The 24,175-nt window shown below is 43.4% G+C and overlaps 1 protein-coding gene across 3 annotated transcripts in view; it reads left to right on the top strand.

Annotated features, from left to right (window-relative positions):
• Positions 1–23,247, top strand: part of EXT2 (exostosin glycosyltransferase 2) — a 187,851-nt gene extending 164,604 nt beyond the window's left edge. The window contains exons 11-14 of one of the 3 annotated variants that reach the window (XM_001362679.4): positions 12,282–12,425; positions 12,991–13,119; positions 14,779–14,861; positions 22,531–23,247. In XM_001362679.4, coding sequence (XP_001362716.1) covers positions 12,282–12,425; positions 12,991–13,119; positions 14,779–14,861; positions 22,531–22,669 — 495 coding nt within the window. In that variant the 3' untranslated portion in view covers positions 22,670–23,247. Of the gene's footprint in view, positions 1–12,281; positions 12,426–12,990; positions 13,120–13,212; positions 13,483–14,778; positions 14,862–22,530 lie in introns of those variants that run through there. The other 2 variants (XM_007497354.3, XM_007497355.3) reach the window with 2 other exon arrangements.
• Positions 23,248–24,175: the final 928 nt, after the last annotated feature.

Below are 24,175 nucleotides of genomic sequence, written 5' to 3'. Positions count from 1 at the left end.
TGGGTTTCCTTCCAGCTCTGAGATTCTGTGATTCTGTGATTGGTTGGCATATTTTAATCAATGCCCTTAACCACACAGCCTGAAATGATCTAACGGGGGAATGTTAACACATAACATAACACATGCATGTGTTTGTCAAAACCAATCAGTATTATGAAACTCCAGGTGACAACTCCCTCACTCCCTTTTCTGGGAAATCCAGTGTCCATTTAGGATTGTGGCTCAGACACGGGTGAAGGTTTATTTGAGCTTTCTGAAGCTTGTCCTGTACCAAATGTGTTGTCAGGCATGAATTTCATTAAAGTCATGAGCTGAAAATGAAGCAAATCAGACCCACCATTCCTCCAAGGTTTATACCACCAAGACTTACTCCCTTTCAAATATGGAAAGGTGAATGTAAGAGATAAGCTTTGGTCTGGGTTCTAGAGTTAATTCAGGGACTTGGTGTGGTCCAGGAGAGACTCTATAACTGTAATGCTTGGTTAAAAAAAAAAAAAGCCAGTCATGAAACATACTCCACCTCCAGCTATTGTGTCAAGGAAAACCTGGGAGAAAAAGCCAGGGTGAAATGATGGAAAGAGGTTAGACTTCTCAGTTAATCCACAAACATTTAAGTGCTTACTCTATGCTAGGCACCACGCTGAGCACTAAGGGTGCATAGAAAAACTAAAGTGTAGCCCCAGCCCTTGGGATCTTAGATTTCAGTAGAGGAGACAGCACATAAAAATATATGTACATTTAAGTATGTGTGTGGGGGGAAGCCTGCCTCAGAGGAAGAAGTACTTACAGCTGGAGCATAAGGGAAACTCCTGCAAAAGAGCTGAGTCTTCAAGGAAGCCTAGGATTGTAAGAGTCAAGTTAAGGGAAGAAAACATTCCAAGTCTGGAACACCTAGGTGGAAAATGGCACTGGGCACAGAGGAGCAAACAGACCAGGATGGCTGGACTGTAGCCTCTGTGCAGTGGAGCAGTCTGGAAAGACTGGAATGGTTGGAATAGTGACGATCTTTAGATGCCAAACAGAATATTCTATAGTTGGTCCTAGAGGAAATAGAGCACCATTGCCATTTACTGAGTAAAGAGGTGATATAGTTAGAATGGGGCTATAGGAATATCATTATGGTAGAGCAGAGGTGTCAGACTCCCAAGTGAGTCCTGAACTGGATTAAAGTGTAATTGGGAAATACTTAACAAAATAAGTAAATATATGATAGAATGTAGATAACTTTACATTTTAAAACTTCATTAATATGAGGCTCACAGGGATCCTTCTGAACACTTTAGTGGCTTCATTTCTATTTGCATTTGATACCACTGGTGTAACGCAGTAGTGTGAAATGGACTCTTATAGTCCACAGAACTAGAAAACCTTGAATTAGAACTTCTTTTTATGTGAGCAACAAGGTGGAAGACTAGATAGTTTCTGTGATCCTGACAACCTCTCAAACTTCTCCAAAATAAAAATTAATTATGCACCAAAGATACAGTGATCTCAGCTGTTTACATGGTCTGGGACATCCAGAATCCCCCCTAAAAAGGTTAAAATTAAAAAGCCTAAACCCATATTCCCTGACTCAGCTCCCTCAGCATCCTTCTTCCACCTCCTACACAATAGGCATCAAGACTGCATTAAGTGACCAAACATCCAACATGGACTTATAACAAAACCTACCTTCATAATCTCAGTTGCCCCTCCCTCCTTCTAGTGGCATGGAGACTCTGGCTTCAGGCTTTGGAAGCAGCCATAGTCCAATAGCACCAGTGCTACAAAGCTCTGAGTTGCCAGTCTAAGGTAGACAACCCCATGGCACCATCCAGCAAAGCTCTGAACTGCTGATGGCAGGTCAGAGAACTAAAAAATAGAGTAGTGGGACAAGACACTGGGAATGGAAACCAGGACAGGATACCATATGTATGTACGTGAAGTTTGGGGAGGAGGGAACAGTATGAGTATTCCACTAAGCCTGAGAAAAAGAACTGTTGGAGGAAAATGTAAACCTGACTCTCACAACTTTAAATGTGAATGGATTACACAATCCTATAAAATGGAAAAAAAAATGACAGATTGAATAAAAAAAACAATCCTACAATCTGTTGCTTATAAGAAACACATTGAAAAAATAAAGATATACACAAAATAAAACTGGGAAGATGGGGAAATTTTTTTTACTATGCATCAAGTGAATCCAAAAAAGTAGGAATTGCCATTATGCTGACTAAAACAAAAACAAACATTCAAAAAAAAGGATAGACAAGAAAACTCTATTGTGCTGAAAGGAACCAATATCATAAACTTATATGCTCCAATTACGTTTGCATCCAAATTCACAAAGGAAACATCTGAGCTACAAGAAAACATTGATTAACATAACAGTGATCAGAGACTTCAGTACCCTCCTTTCAGTTTTGGACATATCTAACAGAAAGATAAACAAAAGGGAATATAGGGAATTGAAATATTTACTGGAGAAACTAGTGTTAAAAGCTATATAGAGTCTTATAAATGGAACAGCAAAAGAATATACAGAAATGTCAGCACCACATGGAACTTTTACAAAAATTGACCATGTACTAGGTCATAGAGATATTGGAAACAAATGGGAAAAGGCAGAAATAGTTAATATATCATTTGCAGACCATAATGCAGTAAAAATCATAATTGGTTCAGGGACCACAAACAAAAGACACAGACTCAAATGGAGACTTAACAATGAAATCCTAAATAATGAGTGGGTGGTAGAATAAATCATAAAACAATAACCATGTCAAAAACATTAAAATGATGAAAAAAAATACCAGAATTTCTGGGATGCAAACTAAAGTAGTTCTTAGGGGGAGGGAAATCCTATACTTACAAACATATATTAACAAAATAGAGAAAGAGCGGATCAATGAATTGAATTTTAATCTGGTTCCATGCAGAGGTATTTTCCTGAGAAATCTGATGTAGAGAATGTAGAGAAGGATGAGACTTAAGGTAAGGACGCCACTGCAGTTGTCTAACAAGTAATAATGAGGACCTGGACTGTTAAGACCCTGAACATGGACATTACCTCTTACGAGATTATTTCCTTATCTATAAAATGGGAATAATGCTGTCTTTTCTATTTGTATCTCCAGCACTTAGTACAGTGCTTTAGACAGAGAAAGCACTTAATGAATGTTTTCAATTATTTATTCATCCTTACAAGAGCACTGGGAGGATAGATGCTCTTATTATCCTCATTTTAAAGATGAGGATACTTAAGCTCAGAGAAAAGTTGACTTTCCCAGCATCACCAGGGCCCTTTGCACCCTGTATACATCCTCACAAACTTAATGAGATCTTGGGCCAGTCACTGAACTCTTAGAGCTGACTCAGTGTCTTCATGTGTAAAATGAAGGTAAGGGCTAATTTGCATTCCTGACGTCATAGAGGTTTAAGAAAACTGTTTGGCAAACTTAAAATGTATATAAATGTAAATCAGCATAAGTTGTTATTTCCTGCCACTTTAAAGCCTGATCACTGTAGCCCATAGGCCCTGGTAAGTGTAACCATCCCAGGTGCCCAGTAGCAGCACCCCTGGGCACCTTTTGCCTTTGAAGATATGGTGATTACAGCAGCTACTCGGAGGGTCATTTTTCTCCCTGGAGCAGACACATAATTTCATATTTTTGCATCCCAGATGGGCACCACCTGTGATACACCTTCTTTCCCTTTTGCTGCTCAACCAGATTTCAGAATCTGAGTGTGGTTAAAACACACTCTGGACTTAAAAGATTCCTGACTAGCTGTCTTAAAGTGAAATGAATTGTCTTTCTTACCCAAAGCATTTATTAGTATCCGTAAGACTAAAACAACTCTCTTCATGTTCTTTATTAACTTAGCCTTTGAGATGGGCAGTGTTGAGGACAGAGGTGGCCAATGGGAGAGAGTTAGGAGGAAATTTAAAGAGCCTTTAGACATGACTACCACCTTCCTTTTGATAATGATGATAGCTAACATACAGCATTGTGAGGTTTGTAAAGTGCTTCATATTATCTCATTTGATCATAACAACTCTGTGAGGTAGGCACTATTATTATCATTCTCATTCTACAGAAGGCAACAGAGGCTCTAAGAGGTTAAGTGACTTCCCCAAAGTCACACAACTAGTAAAGTTCAGAAGCAGAGTTTGAACTCAGGTCTTCTTGATTCCAAGTCCAGTTCCCTAGTGCCACTTTACTCGGGAATCCAAAGCCTAGGGAGCTTAACTGGCCTTCTCAGAGTCATATAACTCAAGAAGATAGAAAGAAAACAAGCATTTATTAAGTGCCAACTGTTCTAGTCACTGTGCTAAGTGCTCTGCAAATATTATCTTAGTTGATCTCACAAAACCTCTTGGAGGCAGGTGCTATTATTATCCCCATGTTGCCAGTTGAAGAAACTGAGGCAGACAGAGGTTGAGTGACTTTTCCAGATTTGCACAGCTAGTGTGTCTGAAGCTGGATTTGAGCTCAGCTCAGGGCTTCCTGACTCCAGACCTAGTGTTCTATCAACTGTGCCACCTAGCTGCCTCTGTATTGAGCCTCTGTATTAGAAAAAGCTCTGCATTTAGAGACCTGAAACCCAGGTTGAGCCTTCTCACCCTGGATGTGAGACATTGGCTCAGCAGGCAGCCTGAAGAATAGGAGGCTTTGGCAGCCACACCAAGAGCCAGTTGTCTAGCCAATACAGCAGAACTGGGAAGGCAGAAGAGGACATTGCTTCAGTCCAGGTAGGAGATGATTAAAGCTTGGTGTCAGGCCATCACAGCTGAAAAAGAAAGAAAGGGGCAGATTGGTTTAATACGGTGTGTTATTTTAGTCTTTATACGAAGTATTAGAGCATAGCCAAAAGGCAGGACTCTGTTCCCTCGGAGCTGGTAATATGTCATGGTTTCGGAGACCCAGGGGTCAGGAGCCTCTGCTGCTATCCCATAGGCTCCTCTTTCAGCTTAAAGCATCAAGGATCCAGTCAGCCTCTTGGGATGCCTGGAACATTGGCCATTATCACCGAGATCCCGCTTGGGCACTTCCAGCTTTTCTCTCCATCCCCACTTGCCACTGGATGTTAGTTTATATCTCTGTAGCCTCAGAAAACAGGACTCACTGTGGGTCACTGAAACAGTGATGAGAACGAAGAGGATCAATGGGGTTGTTGAAGGAGGGTGCTTTGTAAATGCTACAGAAAGGAGTTCCTCTGGCATGCCGCAGGTAGAAGAGAGAGCACCTGGACCCAGAGTATGACTTTGACAGGACTTGCAGGGAGCTTTAAGAAGAAGAGTAACACTGACACTATTGACCTCTCCAGGGTATTGTAAGGAAGGTACTTTGTAAACTTCAACTGCTTTTAGTGGGAGCTATCATTATTATTCCTTTATCAGAACATAAGTCCAAAGGGTGTACATCATCTTCTGTCTCCTCCTACAACTTAGTACCTTACTGGATCATAGTAAGAGCCTAGTAAATATTTGTTCAGTTGAATTACAACCCCCAAAGGCACCTGTGGGGAATGTAGAAGAAATGTGCAGTGCAAGGAGTCTCCAAATAACTCCAGAATAACCCGTGTCTTTGCCCAGTGGCCTGGTGATGTTCTGGGCGGTTGTCCACTCTCTAGAGGTGTCATGGATGAAAACAGGATGGTATGGCTACTTATGGCAGTGTCGACAGTCTAGTCTATTTGAATAATTATTCTGAGACCGTAAAACACTTTGCAAGTATAAAGGACCATGCAAATATTTATTACTGTTATCCATTACTGGGACTGCTGAATGGATAATGTGTAGTCTAAAATGTCCGTGCTATTAACATGAAAAGACATCTGTCAGTAATGGCTCCAAAGCAACCCCAGAACATTTCCCCCTGAGAAAAAAAATCTCTTGAATTTATTGTGGGAAGGAGGAGGAGGAGGGTGGAGCTGGAGTTCTGGCTTGTCTAGCGAGGGAAGAAGTCCGTTATATAATATGATCACCATCTTGCTCCGTTCAAGCTCCATTAGGGATGGCCCATCCCCATTCTTCTCTCCTCAGTTTTGATCCCATAGTCAGCTGCACAGTAATAGATGAAGTGACAAGGATGGTATCTTGATTGTATCCAGCTGCCAGGACGAAGTCAAGGGCAGGGAGCCCTGCATGTGGCAGGAGCAGCACTCTTAAGGCTACGGATCAGTCTGAAATCCAGGGCCTCACAGTTGCTATTCATTTGACCCAGTACACCATTTTTGTGACTGAATGTCCCTAAAGTCTCATTCTTCTTGGTGGGGAGCTTGGGTTACAGTTTCTTCCACTAGTAAGAAGACTCTGTTTTTCTACTTTTCATGTTCCATTTGTGATCAAAATAATAGCTTGTTTTTCTGTAGGACTTCATGGCTCAGAAAGTTATTTATTTCTGTATTCCTGCATGACCATAGGCAAGTCACTGCACTCCTGTACCTCAGTTTCCCCTTCTGTAAAATGGAGAGAATAATTCTTATGCTATCTTCATCACAGGGTTTTCTTGAGAAAAAAGTTCTTTTTTACCATAGGACAGTTTGCTATTGATGGAGCCAGGGCTTGAACTGAGGTTTCTGTCCCACAGTGAGTGCCCTTCTGTCCTGCAGCTTCTTTGCATCTTATCACTTCCATCACCAGCCTTACCACTTCCCTAGAAAACATCCTGCTCCAGAAGTCCTGGGCACTGGTCTGGGTGAAGGGGCTCAACCTATAACCTAGGAGTTGCTTTGAAATGCCAGGTGTCTATAGAAGAGAAAGAAGACTGTGGGAGACTTTGTCATCAGTGGTCCTTGGAAGAAAGCAGCAGAAATGCAGGCAGAGAAGAATGGTCTCCTAGTGACTGAGTAGAGAGGATGCCTCCTTAGTGTTAGATCTGACCTTGCTTCAGTTGTCTGTAGCCTGTATTATTCAGCCTGTGACTGCTTAGTGTGGCGGGGTAGTGTGCAGTGCTCAGGGGGCCATGATTGCAGACTGGAGGCCCATTAGATGGTGAGTTATCTTCACACAGAGGCAAACTCCATTCTACAGCCGCAGCCAGATGTCTCAAAAATAGATTGTTAGTCACAAGGGGAAATAAGGCAAGAGACATAGAACGACAGTGAAGAAACCTATCTCCATTTCTGGAAAAGCAGTTCAAGACATCATATCAGTAACGTCATATAGAATTTGAAAGAGACATCATAATTATTCTTGACAACGCCTGCCTTTGTGATCTTGTGCAAGTCACTTATCTCTATCCAGTTTTTTCTTCATCTTTAAAATGAGGGATTTGGACTCGATGACAGCTGAGAGCTTGTCTTTGTTCCTCTGATTCTGGGATCTGAACCAAAGAGCTTAATTCTCTATTTGAAAGGCAGCTAAGTTTAACAGCATGGGATTGTGATCTTACACTAGAAAACATCATCTCTTTCCTGCGGTTTTTCACTGGCTTTTACCATATTATCCTACAGAGCTGAACTTATCCTTCAAAAATGAGGAGAGTAAAAAATCATTAATGAACACAGAGACTTTCCCTCTGTTGCTCAAAGTCAGAGCCAGTGAGAAGTAGGAGAAAGGGGTGAATGGACAGGGAGAATATGAAGGAGGCATCTCTGTTTTCTATGCTCTGAGAATATATATATATATATATATATATATATGTATATATATATACATATATATACACATATATATATATAGTCTAATCAAAGAATTACATAAAAGTATTAAACACTTGTTCATAGACTTGTACAGTTTGATTGGTGGAAAGAACTTTAGAGATCATTTAGCCAAACCCTCCGATTTAGAAACTAAAAATACATGTATGAACCAAAGAAAACACTGACTGGAGTGAAAAAAAATAGGAAATATTTATATACATCATATAGGTTATATTATGATATATTTCATATATATTTAATTTTTTTTGATAGGGGAACAAAGCATATAATATGACTTAATGATTGGAAGACACAACCCAAGATTTTTTAGCTTCATTGTATTTTGCAGAAACTTAAATACAAATTTTTACTAAAAACAAATAATATTGATCATATGGGTTCCTGGTCAACAAAGACAATTTCCTACATTACAATATATATTCATGAAGCTAAATAAAAAATAATTTCAGGGTTTTTTCCCCATTTAGTGCAAAGCCTTTATCAACATGAATCATGTGCAAAAAAAAAATGTGGTTCTCTTTACAAATGGTTACTTGCCTATATGCAAGTCATCTATGTCTGGCTTCAGGGACAAGGTTGGGGAGAGGTGAAGAGGAAACAAATGAGCAATTTTTCACACTGGCAGCAATTTTTTTCAAACTGAGTTCAATTAAATGAGAACAGAATATATATATATATATATATATACATATATATGTTACATATATAAATATTCTATACATATATATAAAATCTAAAAATACTGCCAGTCTAGAAGGCAAAAGTAATCCTCTAATAATAACTTCACAAACTCTTAAAAGGGGAAATGGATTTTTCACAGGTGCTATATTAATTACTAGGACAAATTGAAACAAGAATTTAAATTAATTAAAAGCTCTAGAGGAAAAAATTGGAAGTGGAATAGCTTACAAGAGAAAATGATAAACCATACCAAGTAATGGACTACCTGAAAACTAGAATCACACAAACAGAAATTAGTGTCTCTGTGAGATAGCAAGAAATACTAGAATTAACTCAAAATATTTTAAAAATTGAAGAAAAATCAGCTATCTGATATAAAAGACAACTGACCTTGAAAATGTCACAGCAAAGTTATTTGACTCCTTGAAAACCATGATTTAAAAAAAAATTCTGACATCACATTTCCAGAAATCACAAATAAAAAACTACCTTCTGCCCAGATCTACTAGAATAAGTGGGAAAAGTGAAGATAAAAACAATCCACTAATGGTCTCCTTAAATTCAAAAGTAAAAGTCCCAGGAATACCCTAGACAAAATCCAGCATTTCCATATCAGTTTTTTTTTAATATACTGCATACAGCCAGAAAGGAGGAATCACACAAAACCTGTTACTCTCACTAAAAACAAACGGAGCTCTTGGAATACAATATTTCAAATAACAAAAGATATAGGCTTACAACCTAGAATAACTTATCCCGAAAAGTTCAATATAATCATATTGAGGAGTGGAGGCTAGAGGAGAAGGAGAATAAAGTTAATTAAAAAATTATTTTCAGTTCCAAATTCTATCTGTTTCCCACATCCATTGAGAAAGGAAGAAAAATAATATCTATTATGCATATGTATTATTAAAATATATTTCCACATTAGCTATGTTGGAAAAAAGTAATAAAAACAAAGAAGCTGAAAAAATATACTTCAATCTGCAAATAGTTTGTCAGTTCTCTCTCTCTGGGAGTGGGTAGTGTATTTTATCATGAGTCCTTTGGAACTGTTGTGGATCATTGTATTGATTAAAGTAACTTAGTCTTTCAGTTGATTATTGTTACAATTTTGCTCTTACTGTGTACAGTGTTCTAGGTCTTCTCACTTCACTTTTGCATCGGCTCATACAAGGCTTCCCAGGTTTTTCTGAAATTGTTCCCTTCATTATTTCTTATAGCATAAAAATATTCTATAACAAAACCCAGCTTATTTGGGCATTCCTCAATTGATGGACATCCCTTCAGTTTCCAATTCTTTGCCACCACAAAAAGAGTTTCTATAAATATTTCTGTGCATATAGATCCTTTTCTTTTTTCTTTGATCTCTTTGGGATACAGAATTAGTAGCAACATTGCTGGGTCAAAGGTTATACACACTTTTATAGCCCTTTAGACATAGTTCCAAATTATTGATCATGTCAGTAACAAAATAAACAAAAATCATATGATCATATCAATAGATACAGGAAAAGTCTGACAAAATACAACACTCATTCCCTATTTAAAAAACCCATTAGAAAACAGAAATAAATGGAGCCTGTCTTAAAACAATAATAAGTAATGTCTATCTAAAACCAAATGTAAGCATTATCTGTAATGGGGAAAAATTGGGAACCTTCCCATTAAGATCAGGATGAAGCAAAGATGCCCATTATCACCACTATTATTCAGTATTGTACAAAAATGCTAGCTATGGCAGTAAGACAAGAAAAAGAAATTGAAGGAATAAAAACAGGCAATGAAAACTCAGTGTGCAGATGATATGATGGCATTTCTAGAGGACCCTAGAGAATCAACAAAGAATTAGCAACTTTAGGAAAGTTGCAAGATATAAAACAAACCCACATAGATCACCTGCATTTCTATATACTGCTCACCAAGCCCAGCAGGAAGAGACAGAAATTCCATTAAAAATAACTGCAGACAATATAAAACACTTAAGTGTCTACCTACTAAGACAAACCCCAGGAACTATATGAACACAATTACAAAAAACTTTTCAAATAAATAACGACTGATTTATATAGTTGTAGAAATAATTGCTCATGGGTAGACCAAGCCAATATGATAAAAATGACAATTCTATCTAAGTTAATTTATGTATTCAGTGTAATACCAATCAAACTGCCAAAGAATTATTTTGCAAAGTAAGAAAAAATAATTACTAAATTATTGTTTTGGAAGAACAAAAGGTAAAGAATATCAAAGGAATCAATGAAAACAAATGTGAAGGAAAGTAGCCTAACAGTACCAGATTTCAAACTATATTACAAAGCAATAACCATTAAGACAATTTAGTACTGGCTAAGAAATATAGTAGTGGATCAGTGGAATAGATTAAGCAAATGATCATAATAATCTAGCATTTGATTAACCCAAAGATCTAAGTTTTTGGTGTAATTCACTGTCAAAAATTGCTGGGAAAATTAGAAAGCAATTTGGCAAAAATAGCATATATCAGTGATGGCAAACCTTTGGACTATACTGTCCATGGGATTTTTTGGCAAAGATATTGGAGTGGTAGATTAAAGCAAACAGAAGTTAAATAATTTGTCCAGGACCATACAGCTAGTAAGTACTGGAGGGCAGATTTGAACTCAGATCTTCCTGACTCCAGGCCCAGCCTTCTATCCACTGAACCATCTAAGTTGTTAATAGTCACATGAAGAAATGCTCCATCACTACTAATTAGAAAAATGCAAATTAAAACAACTGAGGTACCACCTCACACCTGTAAATTTGGGTACATGGCAGAAAAGGAAATGATAAATATTGAAGAGGATGTGGAAAAATTGAGACACTAATGCTGTTGGTGGAATTGTGAATTAGTCTAACCATTCTGGAGAACAATTTGGAACTATGCTCAAGGGGCTATAAAACTGTGCATACACTTTGATCTAGGACTACCCTGCTGGTATCTGGGGTCCTGCAAGGGTTCTGCAAAGTCCTCACTGGGGTAAGGAGGCAGAGAGGATGGTAAGAAGGACGACCGAATCAAACGGACCACTGATGCAGATAGTATTCAGTGACATCAATGGTAGCTTTATTGAGGGAGGGGATAATACTTATAAGAAACTGAGTTGCTGCCCCAAACATACCCATCCACATGGCTACAGTCACTATTTACATGGCAACAGACAACCAAGGCTATCCATAAGATCCATGAACACATACTCAAGATGACGTCTCTTCTGTTAGAGTCTCCGCTAGAGTCTTCGGGGCTATGATACACAAACGTGTCCTCGGTTCATTCCTAGGTCACTCAGGCCTATTCAATGTACTATGATCCCTTTACTTAGGGGTCCAACAACTCAGGGGCCCATCATTCATAAGGTTGTATTCTACAACTCTATGTGCATATGGAAATACTCTTTTGGTATTTAAGTTCATAATCAAATTTAAAAGTCAGTGACAAAATTGGGATTAGAATGCAAGTCTTTTGGGTAGAAGGCCTGTACTTTTCGGAAATATTCCTCAGACCTCAGGCTCCCAGTATAGCATGGGTATCAGGAAAGAATGTACTCAGAAAAAATGAATGTCTTCTTTCAGAGCCAGTGGTTCCTTCTACCTAGATTCAATCAATGTAGTTTCTTCTCAATTGGTCCAATTATCTATCAGTTTGATTTCATTAATATTGTTCTAATAATCTCCTGTGTTGTAGAAGGATAGTTTGGACACAAAATGGGTACCAGAAGTTTTTGCCAAAGAAAGCAGGCCCCAGTTTCCACCTTCTGATCTTCCAGCAGTCTCACCTCCTGCCACCCTCCTTACTTAGGGAGAATGCTTTCTATCCTGGAATACGAACCAAGAGAGTGCGGATTTCTGCCAGCATCTGTCTGAAGACCTCTTTGTGACCTGGGTGCAGTTTGTCAGGGAAGTGTTCAACCACATGTCTTCCCTTTCAGGTTTGGCGTGAGTTTCCCGATAGGCTGGTGGGATACCCAGGCCGCCTGCACCTCTGGGACCATGAGATGAGCAAGTGGAAGTATGAGTCGGAGTGGACCAATGAAGTATCTATGGTACTCACAGGAGTGGCTTTTTACCACAAGGTAATTAAGGAGCTCCTCAAGAACAGAAACTTTCCCTAAACCCAGCACCTAGGGGGCACAGCACACATTTTTAACATTGAATTAGACCCTTCAAATATTCCTTTTTAAGCAACCGGAATGAGAACAAGCATTTTTAAATGAAGAAGGAAGATATTGAAATAAGGTAGAAACAATATGAGAATATTCATGTCATGTCTGTAGACCATATTTCTTACTGTATCTTACAGCCGACTGTAGTCAGTACAACAGGTACTTTGCTTCAGAACGCTTTTTTTGGCCATCTAGGCCAGACGTTGACAAACTATGGAAAAAACTCTTGACCTAAAATTGTTTTTTATATTTTTAAAGACGATTGTATTGAAAGACGATTGTAAAAGCCTTTCTTAGCTCATAGTACAAAAACAAGAGTCCGGTCATATTTGGCCCTTGCTAGACCTTTGCTCTCTGTAAATCAGGGTCTGTGCCTACTCTGTATTTGGGTTAGTTGTTGCAACCCTCTCTGAAAGGGAACTTGACAGGAACTAATCTAACAGGTGCAGGCCTTTTGTTTTCCTCTCCCCAATAGTATTTTAATTACCTCTACACCTACAAAATGCCGGGAGACATCAAGAACTGGGTGGATGCTCACATGAACTGCGAAGATATTGCCATGAACTTCTTGGTGGCCAACGTCACAGGGAAAGCTGTCATTAAGGTGAGGTTCTTACAGTCATACCATCCTAGCCACACAAATATGTTTCCTATCAGTTTATCTCAGGTCTTCTCATAATCACTTACATTTCTGTAGTGCTTTAGCGATTCCCTTCTCCTTTGATCCTTCGACATCTCATGAGGGAGATGCAGCATTTAAGGAAACTGAGGTCAAGACAGGCATACCAGCTATTTCCAAAACTTAACAAGCCATATCCCATCTTCATGTGTTTGCACAGGCTATTGTCACCTTCATTCCTGACTCTTGGAATTTCTAACCTGCAAAGCTCACTTATTGCTGTTCTGTCTCAAAATTTCTTTGTTTCTCCTTCCCTTCTATACAATAAAAATTCCCTGAGGGCCAGAACTGCTTTGTTTTTCACTTTATTGACTTGGCATATGAATGAGGCACTGTGGTCAGGGGGATAAATGGATAGATTTTTGAGACTCTGAGATCCAAGTTCAAATCCTACACCAATTTACCAATTTTATTACTTTTGCTAAGTCAGAATCCTTCTTTGCCTCTGGCAGCTCCTTAAGATTTATCCCCTAAGTTTTAGGCCCTTAGAGTAGAGAGTTCTTCCTTGAGTCTTGCCCTCCCTAGGTGTTTAATGAATGTTTGTTGAATTAATTTGTCCTGAGCAGTGGCTGCCTCACATCACATGGCTCATTCTTGATTGAGGGTGACTCACACATAGGTCGGCCAGGACTTGTACTCTCTCCTTTGGTGCATGTGGGCAAGGGCTCGGGGAAGGAACATCTCTGGAGGAGAGGGGCAGGCCTCCTGGATTTCATCGGGATGATGCCCCATAGGATGCCCATCTGTAGAGGCCAGCATCCAGGGGAGCCGGTGCTGAGAGAGGCAGAGGACAAGCCCCATCCCGAGGCCCTGGAGAGGACATGGAGCTGACCCACTGATGGGGCCAGGGTGCACCCACAGGGTGAAGCCCACCGCCTGTTTTCATATATTTTAAACTTCTGATAGCTCTCCAGATGCTCCTCTCAAAGACTGGAAAGCAGAATGCCAATGGAGCGCCTCCCTTATTCGGGCTCCCCTTCCCCTACTCCGGTCTGCCCAGCACCGCAGGCCTGGCTATCCCTGGCTGGCTTCCTAGGAAAACTCTCTTCAAAGATAGTAAAGAGACAGGGGTAGGACCTGGGCAGTGGAGAGGAGGGGGGGGGGGGACAGGGGACAGCACAAGGGTATCTTTTGAACTAAGGGCCGGCAAGGGACCTTCACGGGCCCAGAGGATTCTTGCAGCCTCGGCTGGCCAGCCACAGGCTGGAAGGAGCAGAAAGACGGTCTTTGGAGTAAGGTTACGGTGAGAGCAGGGGAAGCCGTATTTCATCGCCCTTATGGCTGCAAGAACAAATGGTGTTTATACAGGGACCTTGGCAGTGAGAAAACAGTCATTAAACAAGAATTAAGCAGCTTGTCATCGCCACTTCTTTCCAGTTACAGAAGGCAAAGCCTCCAAGCCTCTTTTATTGGGCCCTGGTGAGCTCTGCTTTTGGCCACGCCAGATGGGATTGAATGGAGGAAGAGTGAGGTGTGTGTCCGTGTGTGAGTGGGAGGGGGATGCAGGAGGGCTTCGGTGGGCATCCCGCAGAGGCAAGGGTGCTCCCACAGCCCCGGATCCTTTTCTTGTGCTCCTGCCCACAGGTGACGCCCCGTAAAAAGTTCAAATGCCCGGAGTGCACCGCCATCGACGGGCTCTCCCTGGACCAGACGCACATGGTGGAAAGGTGAGTGAAGCCGGGCTGAGGCTCCCGCTGGTGCTCTGTGGGAGGAGGATTTAAAAGCCCAAGCTGGGATCGCTCTGGCCACCGTTCGGGTGCCTGGGCAGGCTCCAGAGGGCCGCAGGAGGCCCCACGCTGACCAAGTAGTTAGCATCCTCCGTCCCTGATCAGTGGAAACTGGCCGCTTCCAAGGCACTGCTGGATCCTTTCAGCGCATCTGCCCCGCTTTAGCGCCCATCAGCACAGTCAGAATTAAAAACAGCCACAGGGCCCACAGAGCCTTTGCCAACGCCCCGAGCTACCAGCTCCATGGAGGAGAGGCATCGGGTGTCCGGAGCAGGCCGGCCCTACTCCCGGCTGTCCTCATGCCCGAGCACCCCAGGGCCGAGGGCATCCATCCTGCTGGGCCCTGCACAGGAGTGCGGAGGAAGGCTCTGGACTGTGCTCTGCGGGGGCTGCCCTCGTTCTCGCGAGACTCCGCGAGGATCTCAGCCCTTCAAGCTCTGAGCCTCCAGCACATTGATGATCCCTTTCCATTCAACACACCGTGGGAGGGAGAACTGAGGCAGTCGCAGGATTCCAGGCCGTGGGCTCCGCCCATTTCTTACCCATTCTCATCCTCTCCCTGGAAAGCGCAGGCTCCGCCCCACGTGGACCCCAACATGGCGGATCCCAGGGGGCCCAGTGAGCCTGTCGGAGGGTGGAGCGTCATTGGGACAGAGAAAGAGAAACTTGAGCGAGCCATCCCGAGGTTCCTAGAGATGCAGCCACCCGGGACGGGGCTGGGTCTAAGCCGGAGAGACCTGGCTCTAACTCCCGCCTCAGTCTCGGCTTGGCTGGGGGATCTGGGGCAAGTCGAGGACTCTCTCGGGCACCTAGCAAGAGCCGACTGACAGACGGACTGAGTAGGAGCTGAAGAGAAAGGCCTCGCCTCCTGGGCGCCCAAGACTGCGCACAGGCCTAGCCCCGCCCCCTGCTCCGTGCCCCACAGATTCCCCTTCACAAGTGGCCGGGACCCTGATACTATACTTATGATTACGGTAACGTGTGCGCTGCCAAAGCCGAGGAGAAATCGGTGCAGAACTGAAGACCGGCTCCGGAGGATCCTCTGAGGTTTACAGAGGTGCCAGGACGGGGGTCAAGCTGGAGGCCGGGCACAGTCCCTGGTCTGAAGTCTAGAGGCCGTCAGTGGGGCCCGGTGCTGGGGGATCAGAGGGAGGTGCTGATGGGAGCAGTTGTGTGATGAGAAAATGTTGGGTCATTGTAAGCTTAAAAATTAACATACAATAACTCCAAGTATTGTATTTGATAAGATTTATTAATACTAACTAAAAGGAAAAAGTAAAAGGGAGCTAAATCAGCCGGGGTTGTGAGAGAAGACAGCAAGGTGGAGGTACAGAACTTCTAAACAAATAAGAAAGGACTCTAGGTGGGCAAAGGGAAAAGGATTCTGAGAGATGAAGTCCAAGGGTTCGAGATTTTCTAATTGCACATAGTTAAAGGGAAGTTCTCACATCCCCCACGTGGTTGTCAACCTTACATGGGGTGATGGGCAGGGTGGCTCTGTGGATAGAAAGCTAGACCCAGAGACAAAAGGTCCTGGATTCAAATTTGACCTCAGACACTTCCTAGCCCTGTGACCCTGAGCAAGTCACTTAACTCCCATTGTCTAGAACTGTGATGGTGAACCCATGACACGTGTGTAGCCACTTAGAGTGACACGTGGCCGCATACACAGACGTGTGGGGCTATATGCCAAGAAGGACATTTCCTCCTGGGCTCCTGCAAAGCCAGGTGCAGTAGCCTAGGATAAAACATTTGCTGTAGTATAGTGTAGACACTCTGTGCTAGAGGTCTGTAGGCCAAAACAACAGAACTCCGGCACAGAGCATCTAGTTCTGGGACTTCCAGTTAAGCCATTAGGGGATCTTTGACCTCACTTCTGACCCACAGAGCAGGGAGCAGCAGAATGCTGCAGGAGACACATCTCAGGGGCCCTGTGATCGTCATTACCAGCAACCACATAACCACAGCAACCATCATCCAGTCTACTGTTCTGGGGTGTCGTGTATTTCCAATTGATCATCATTACTGAGATAAGTGAGGGGGAGGCTGGGAGACAGGGCCTGTGCTATGGGTGCTGTTTCCTGCCATTAGAAATAGTGGCAGCCATCTTAATTTACATAAGAAACGCCATCTTGTAGCATAGTGCAGACTCCATTTCACCACTATTACTGTTGTGCATCCTTATTAACCTCTATTTCTATTTATTAACCCTGCCCTTTCCTAAAAGACAGTTACATGTGCCATCTTGTGGTCAGTTAGGCTAGTTAACCCCTAATTGCCTGCAGGGCTAACAGGCTATCTAGAATTCTATCTTCTGACACTGCCCCCCTGATGGAGAACTGAAAAAAATACAAAAAAGAAAAGGTTAAGTAAAGGAAGTGGTAGTAGCAGTATCTGACCCTTTCAAGAGACACGGACCGAGATGTATGACATTATAGAAAAAAATGACATCATTTTTCATTCTATGTACTGAAACGGTAGTAAGCGGAATGTGGAATATAAATAGACATTTTGAAACTAATCATTCCCAGCTCTTGAAAAAAAGTAAGGATGAAAGGAAGGAATACATTTCCAGGCAGCTACACATTTATAAGAGCCAATCTAATTCCATCCTTAAATTTGTAAAAGGCTCTATAAATTTAACATCTGCAAGTTTGAGCCTTGCTCACTCCTTAGCTTAGTATGGAAAAACACTCAGTGAGGGAGAATTTATTCAAGAAACTCTCCCATTATGTGCATCAGTTCTATTTCACAATATGCAGAATAAAGATGCAATTATTAAGAGAATATCTGAATTGCCACTCAGTAGAAATATCATAGAAGACTGAATAATGAGACTGAACACAAATGTACAGCATCAATTAAAGAGAGCCATAAGTAATTGTAAATATTTTTCATTCTTTCTTGATGAAACTACTAATGTCACATCACATGTTCAGTTGGCCATTATTGGTCTGATTCTGATGGTCTCACAATGAGAGAAGAGTTGATAAAGTTAGTATCAGTGCCAAGTACATCAGAAAACAAAATATGTAAGCTTGTTATACAAACATTCTGTGACCTAAGCATTGATATCTCTGAAGTGTCAGTGATGACAGATGGGGCACCAAACATGGTGGGGAAAAAGTCAGATTTGTTGGATTGTTTACGGAAGCTATTAGACATTTGGTTGTGCCTTTTCATTGATTTATCCATCAGGAGGCTTTATGTGCCAAGGCAAGATTCACCGACTTAAATGACTTAATGTCAGTTGTTACAAAAATAGTTAATTTAATAGCTACTCACCCCCTTCACAAGTGAGAATTTTCTGCACTTTTACTGGAGGTTGATTCCACCTACAGTGGACTGCTGATGCACAATAATGTAAGATGGCTGAGCCAAGACAAAGTTCTTGAGCACTTTGTGTAGTACTTTGAAGAAATTAAGGTATTTCTTGAGGATAAGGATCTGGGAAACTTTCTTCAGCTCAATGATGATAAGTGGGTCAACACCTTGATGTTTTTTACAGATCTCTCTGTTTATATTAATGAACTGAACTTAAAGTTACAAAATTTTGGCAAAAGTATTGATATTATGTTTCAATACATGAAAGCTTTTGAAAGTAAACTTAAAATTTTCAAGTGAGATGTAGAAACTAAAACTTATAAGTATTTTCCTCAAGTAACAAAGTATTTTGAGGCCAGCACAGCTGTACAAATGAAATGGAACCTTTGCATATAAAGTACCAGCATGTTTTAGACTCATTACTTGACCAGTTCAGTGATAGATTTAATCAATTTAGAAGCCTAGAACAGACCATGAAAATAATTAAGTATTCTGATGTAGTAGTCTACAGTAGTTTGGAATTAAATGGTTTTCAGTGGATTGTTTGTCGACTTGAGGTCAAATCTTGGGAATCTGGAAAGGTGCCACTTGGGAGAATCAAGAGGAGTGCCACTACGAACAGGAAATTTGGAGTACCTGGAACTGATTACCAGACACTTTTGGCACCCTGAAAAATATAGCAGTGGCTTTACTGACAATTTTTCCCTTTACATACTTTTGTGAGACCTTATTCTCAGCGTTAAATAATATCAAAACCAACAAAAGAAACATATTGACAGATGAAATTAGTAGCGTTTGCTTGGGCTTGAAGTGTACAAAATACCAACCTTCAATTGAAGATTTAGCCAAGGAAATTCAGCAACAAAAAAAGTCACTAATAGGCATTAGTTAAAGAATTCCCCCTCCCCCTCACTTATCTTAGTTCATGGTACCACACACAAGTTAAATAATATCAAGCCCAACAAAAGAAACTGATTGACAGATGAACAAAGAAGTCACTAAGCAGGTAAGTTAAATAACTAGTTTTTGGTTTATATATACAGTTATATATTACAATTATACATTTTTGTTATTAAACTATAAATATCTCAAAATTATGTTTTTTTTTCTCAAAGTGACACACCACCCAAGTTATGCTCAGTTTTTTGGCAAATTTTGACCCACCAAGCTCAAAAGGTTGTCTATCACTGGTCTAGAAGGTGGGGGCTAAAATAAATCCTATTAGCATTACACAACTCAGCTTTCCTACTGCAATGATGAGCCCCAGGATCTCAGAGGCTTTTCCTTATATCTCAGCCCCCACTGGAATCCATGGCAGGGCCCCAATGAGCATTTGTTAGAGGAAGAAAAGAATGAATTCAGCCTGGGCCTGACTTCTGCCCCTCAGGCTTCCATCTGAGTAGACTCTGAGAAGATCAGGACCTGGCCCTCCCACAGAGGGTAAGACCATTGTCCTTTGTGGAAGGCAAATACGGGCACCCCTGAGGAGAGAAAGGAAAGGAAGACCCAATACCCCCTCCCCCAGCCCCGAAACAGAGGCACAAAGCTGCTGCACCCCTCAACATGTCCCATGGCTCAGCTGCAAGAAAGTAAGTTTGATAGACAGACAGACAGACAGGCAGGCAGGCAGGCAGGCAGAGTGTGTGTGGGACCCAGGGCGGCCAGTGTTTGAGCATATCTGCCAAAGGGTCCCCAAATGGCATCTCCAGTAGGGAAGGGCTTATCAGCAGTGCCTGGCCCAGAGCTGGTCTCATGAATCCTGGGCGGCATCTTACTACTACCACTGCCATTGCTGCTGCTGCTGCTGCTACTACTGCTGCTACTACTGCTACTACTGCTATTACTACCACTACGGCTTCTCACGCTGCCCCAAGTCCCTATTGGTGTGCTTCCCATGAACAGTCAGGCACGAGTTCCCGCTGGTGACGAGCAAAGACAGCAGCAGAAGGGCAGTGTCTGCATTGCATTCTTCCCCACAGCCTGGAGCCCACTCAGTCTGGACACACTCATTGGTGCCTGCTGCTGCACCAGGTACGACCCTAAGTGCTGGGCTCCCAGAGACAGGCCGGAGCCTTTTCTCTCCCACATTCTCCTCCACAGTCACAGCAGCCCTGGGGAAGTGGGCTCAGGCTTAGAGCTGGAGTGACCAGGGAATGAGGTGGCCAGAGCAGCTCTGGCCCCTGTGTGGCCTTTCCCTGGGATCCTCTTCTAGGCTCTGCCTTTAACCCCTTCACACCCCGACTCCAGTGCTGCCTCTCTCGTCTGATGTGGCACCCCTCTAGTTCAGGCCTTTGTCTCCCCAGGCCCACATTACCACAGTGGTGGCTGGTGGTCTGCCAAGCCTCAGGCCCATCCCCGCTCCAGCCCACCCTCCATTTGGCCTGAGCACTCCCCCCTCCTCCCGCCACCTGGTTTCCTAACCTGCCTCATGAATGGCTCAGGTCCTTGTGGAGGAGGTTCTTTCGCCCCATGCGTCTGCCCAGGCCGTGCCTCTGAAGTGGCCAGACCCACCCCAATATGCTTTGTGTGTGTGATCTGACGCCTCCCCATCAGGCTGGGAGCTGCTCGAGGGAAGGGCCTGTGCTTTGGGCCTCTCGGTCCCCTCAGTCCTGGGAGTGGCACCTCCTAGAGGACAGTGAGAAGCACCCAGGACAGGCCTCTTGGAACTCAGCAGGTTGCCTCGGGGAGCTTCAGACTGGGGGAGTGAGAAGGGCAAGCTCGAGGCCAGCAGGAAGCACTTTTGCTCCATCCTCAGCGATGTTCGGGCATCCGTGGGAATACTGTCCCGGCTCAGCCGTAACTCTGAGTGCTTGGAAATAGCCGCAGGGTAGCCTTGCTAGAAGCCGCTTGTTGCGTGTCCCCATCTCCCCAGCCAGGCCTCTCCAAGGAAGCTCCCAGAAGAGGCGGCCCTTGTGTAGGCAACTGAGGTGCTACGGCCCGGCTGGAGGGAGAGGGACTGACCTTTCTGAAGTCCAGCCTTCCATCCCGTCTACTTCAAAGGGAGTTTGGGGTTTCTTGTTTTGCTTTTTGAGGGTGCTGCAGAGGGTCCCCCCTCAGGGAAGGACCAAAGCTATCTTCATCCCTCAGCTGTCACAGTCGCGAGGCATGATTGACTGAGACCCCTCGTGAAGGCTCCCCTGGAGAGTCTGACCCATTCACCCCAAGGGGATGCCAGCAGGGCTGCAGGAGAGCAAGAAGGGGGGAGGGCTCAGGCACAGCCCCGAGTCTTGCATCGCTCCTCCTAGTCCTTCTGGCAAAGGCAGCTCATAAAGGCAATGAGGTGCTGCTGCTGTCCATACTCGGAGCTTTAGGACTCCCCGACCTACATAGCTGCCTCCATCCCTCCTGTTGTGCTTGGAAGGCCCCAGAGGATGCTCCTCTCGGCAGCCCTGGGGATGGGGAGAGCATTTCTTTCCTATTTTACAGATGGGGACACCAGCTAGGGGAGGGGGAGTGTCCTGGCCAAGATCCCACAATTGCTTAGGAGTTAGTCCAGGATCGGCAGTCCTGACTCAGACTCAGTATTTATTTCTACTATTTGTCCAAGAGCAGATGGGGATAGCCAGCTCCTTCTCTCTTCCCTTGACTCTTTCAGACTGGCAGCCAAGGAGTTAAGGAGCATCTCGGTGCCTCCTGTGCTCATACATGGCTGCAGGAATGCCTGGAATTTTAGGGGGAAGGGTGGGGGTGTGGAGCTTCCTGGCGGCATCCCTTCTCTTCTTTTCTCCATTTCTCTCTCCTTCCCTTTGAGGAACTCAGACCGCAGTCTCTCAAGAGCAGAAGCTGGTTAAATCCAGGTTGAACCTTTCTGAGAACAGAGGAACAGTCCTTAGATCAGAGCTCTTCCTTTATTGCCTGGCATGGTGATCTGTACATTGGAGAAGGCATGGTGTAGGGGCCAGAATATTGGACTTGAATCAGAAAGACCTGAGTTCTAATCTAGCCTCAGAAACTACCTGATCTTCTCAGAGTCTCCTCAGACAGAAGCCCGAGTTAAGAGGGACAAAAGCCAGGCTCAGGCTGAATTCATTCTTTTCTTCCTCCAACAAATGCTCCCTGGGGCCCCTGTGACCCTGGGCAAGTCACTTACTTCTGCCTGCCTCAGTTTCCTCGTCTCTAAAAAGGGAACGAGAGTGGCACTACTTCCCTCTACCCTTGGTTATCGTGAGGATCAAATGAGTTGACAAGTGCTCGGCGAACCTTAGAGAGCCATCAATGCTGGCTCTTGCCATTGCTGTTGTAATTATGCCGCTTCTCTCAACCTCTGCATTCCTTCTTTCTCTAGATCTGAATGCATCAACAAGTTTGCTTCTGTCTTTGGGACCATGCCTCTCAAAGTGGTAGAGCACCGAGCGGACCCAGTCCTCTATAAAGATGACTTCCCTGAAAAACTGAAGAGCTTCCCCAACATCGGCAGCCTGTGAAAGGCCCCACTTGTAGGAGGCAGAGTCTGCAAAGAAGCTCCGGGGAACCAGGGGCCCCTCGGCAAGGCCTGTCAAGGGGCGTGTGGTGATTGTGCCACACTTGGGAATAGAGTCAGCCCCTTGCCTTCTTCCCAAGAGCCAGGAGCCCACCAGACAGGCCTGGGCTGTCAGGGCTGACACGCATTAGAGTCTTTGGTGGACCCATTTGAAAACACAGAATGGAAGGCTGAGTCCAGAGTAAGACTGAGACTCCGGGACTTCTGACTTGTGACTGCCTGTCTGCTCTCGCCTCGACAGTTCCAGACTTACCTGCCTACACTTTTTAGCTTAAGGAAATCATGGAAAATAGCATCCCCATCTCACTTTTACTTCTTCCAAATCAGTAGGCTCTTTGGGGAAAAGCCCCGCATTGGGTTCAGATACCAAATAGAGGATCATGATTTACAGATGATACATTCACTGCAGCCTTGGGTTATGGGACTTGGTTCAAGAGGAGGGACTCGAAGTCCCTTGTGTACCATGTACCATTGTTCCTCGGTCTGGCTTTTTAATATAAATAAATTTTATTTTTTACCTTTTTCCCTGCTTGGTCATTTAATGCCAACTCTGGTCAACTATATTTGGATATAGTTCTAGGTCTTACATTAAGAATAATGCTGCCTAGGGTCAACTAGGTGGCTTAGTGGATTGAGATCCAGGCTGGTCCTGGGTTCAAATTTGGCCTTATACTTCCTAGCTGTATGACCCTGAGCAAATCACTTAACTCTAGTAGTTGCCTACCCCTTACCATTCTTCTGCCTTGGAACCAGTACCTAGTATTAATTCTAACACAGAGGGTAAGGGAGGAAAAGAAACAAAAAAAGAAGGAAGGAAACAAAGAAACCAAGAAGGAAAGAAAAAGGGAGGAAGGAAGGAAGGAAGGAAGGAAGGAAGGAAGGAAGGAAGGAAGGAAGGAAGGAAGGAAGGAAGGAAGGAAGGAAGGAAGGAAGGAAGGAAGGAAGGAAGGAAGGGAGGAAGGGAGGAAGGGAGGGAGGGAGGGAGGGAGGGAGGGAGGGAGGGAGGAAGGAAGGAAGGAAGGAAGGAAGGGAAGGGAAGGGAAGGAGGAAGGAAGGAAGGAAGGAAGGAAGGAAGGAAGGAAGGAAGGAAGGGAAGGAGGAAGGAAGGAAGGAAGGAAGGAAGGAAAGGAAGGAAAGAAGGAAGGAAAGGAAAGAAAAAAGGAAAAGAAAGGGAAGGAGGGAGCCTAGATATTAAAGGAGATGTGTCTAGTAGCTAGTATAGCCATGGCTTTCAATGAGAGTTCTTCACTGGAAGGGGGAATATTAGAGCATGCTTCATCAGATATTCATGGTTGGAAGCAGAGCTAAGATGGTAGAGTAGGAGGAAGCAAGGCATCAAGCTCCCTTATCTGCCCCAATAAAAGATCTCCAAACAGACCTAGAAAGTGTACCAACCTGAATCCTGATGGCAAAATCCTAGAAAAAAGTCACACAAGTCATTTTTTTCATC

Source organism: Monodelphis domestica, chromosome 6, assembly GCF_027887165.1.
Source record: "Monodelphis domestica isolate mMonDom1 chromosome 6, mMonDom1.pri, whole genome shotgun sequence".
Taxonomy (NCBI): domain Eukaryota; kingdom Metazoa; phylum Chordata; class Mammalia; order Didelphimorphia; family Didelphidae; genus Monodelphis; species Monodelphis domestica.
This window is presented reverse-complemented; position numbering and strand designations above follow the sequence as displayed.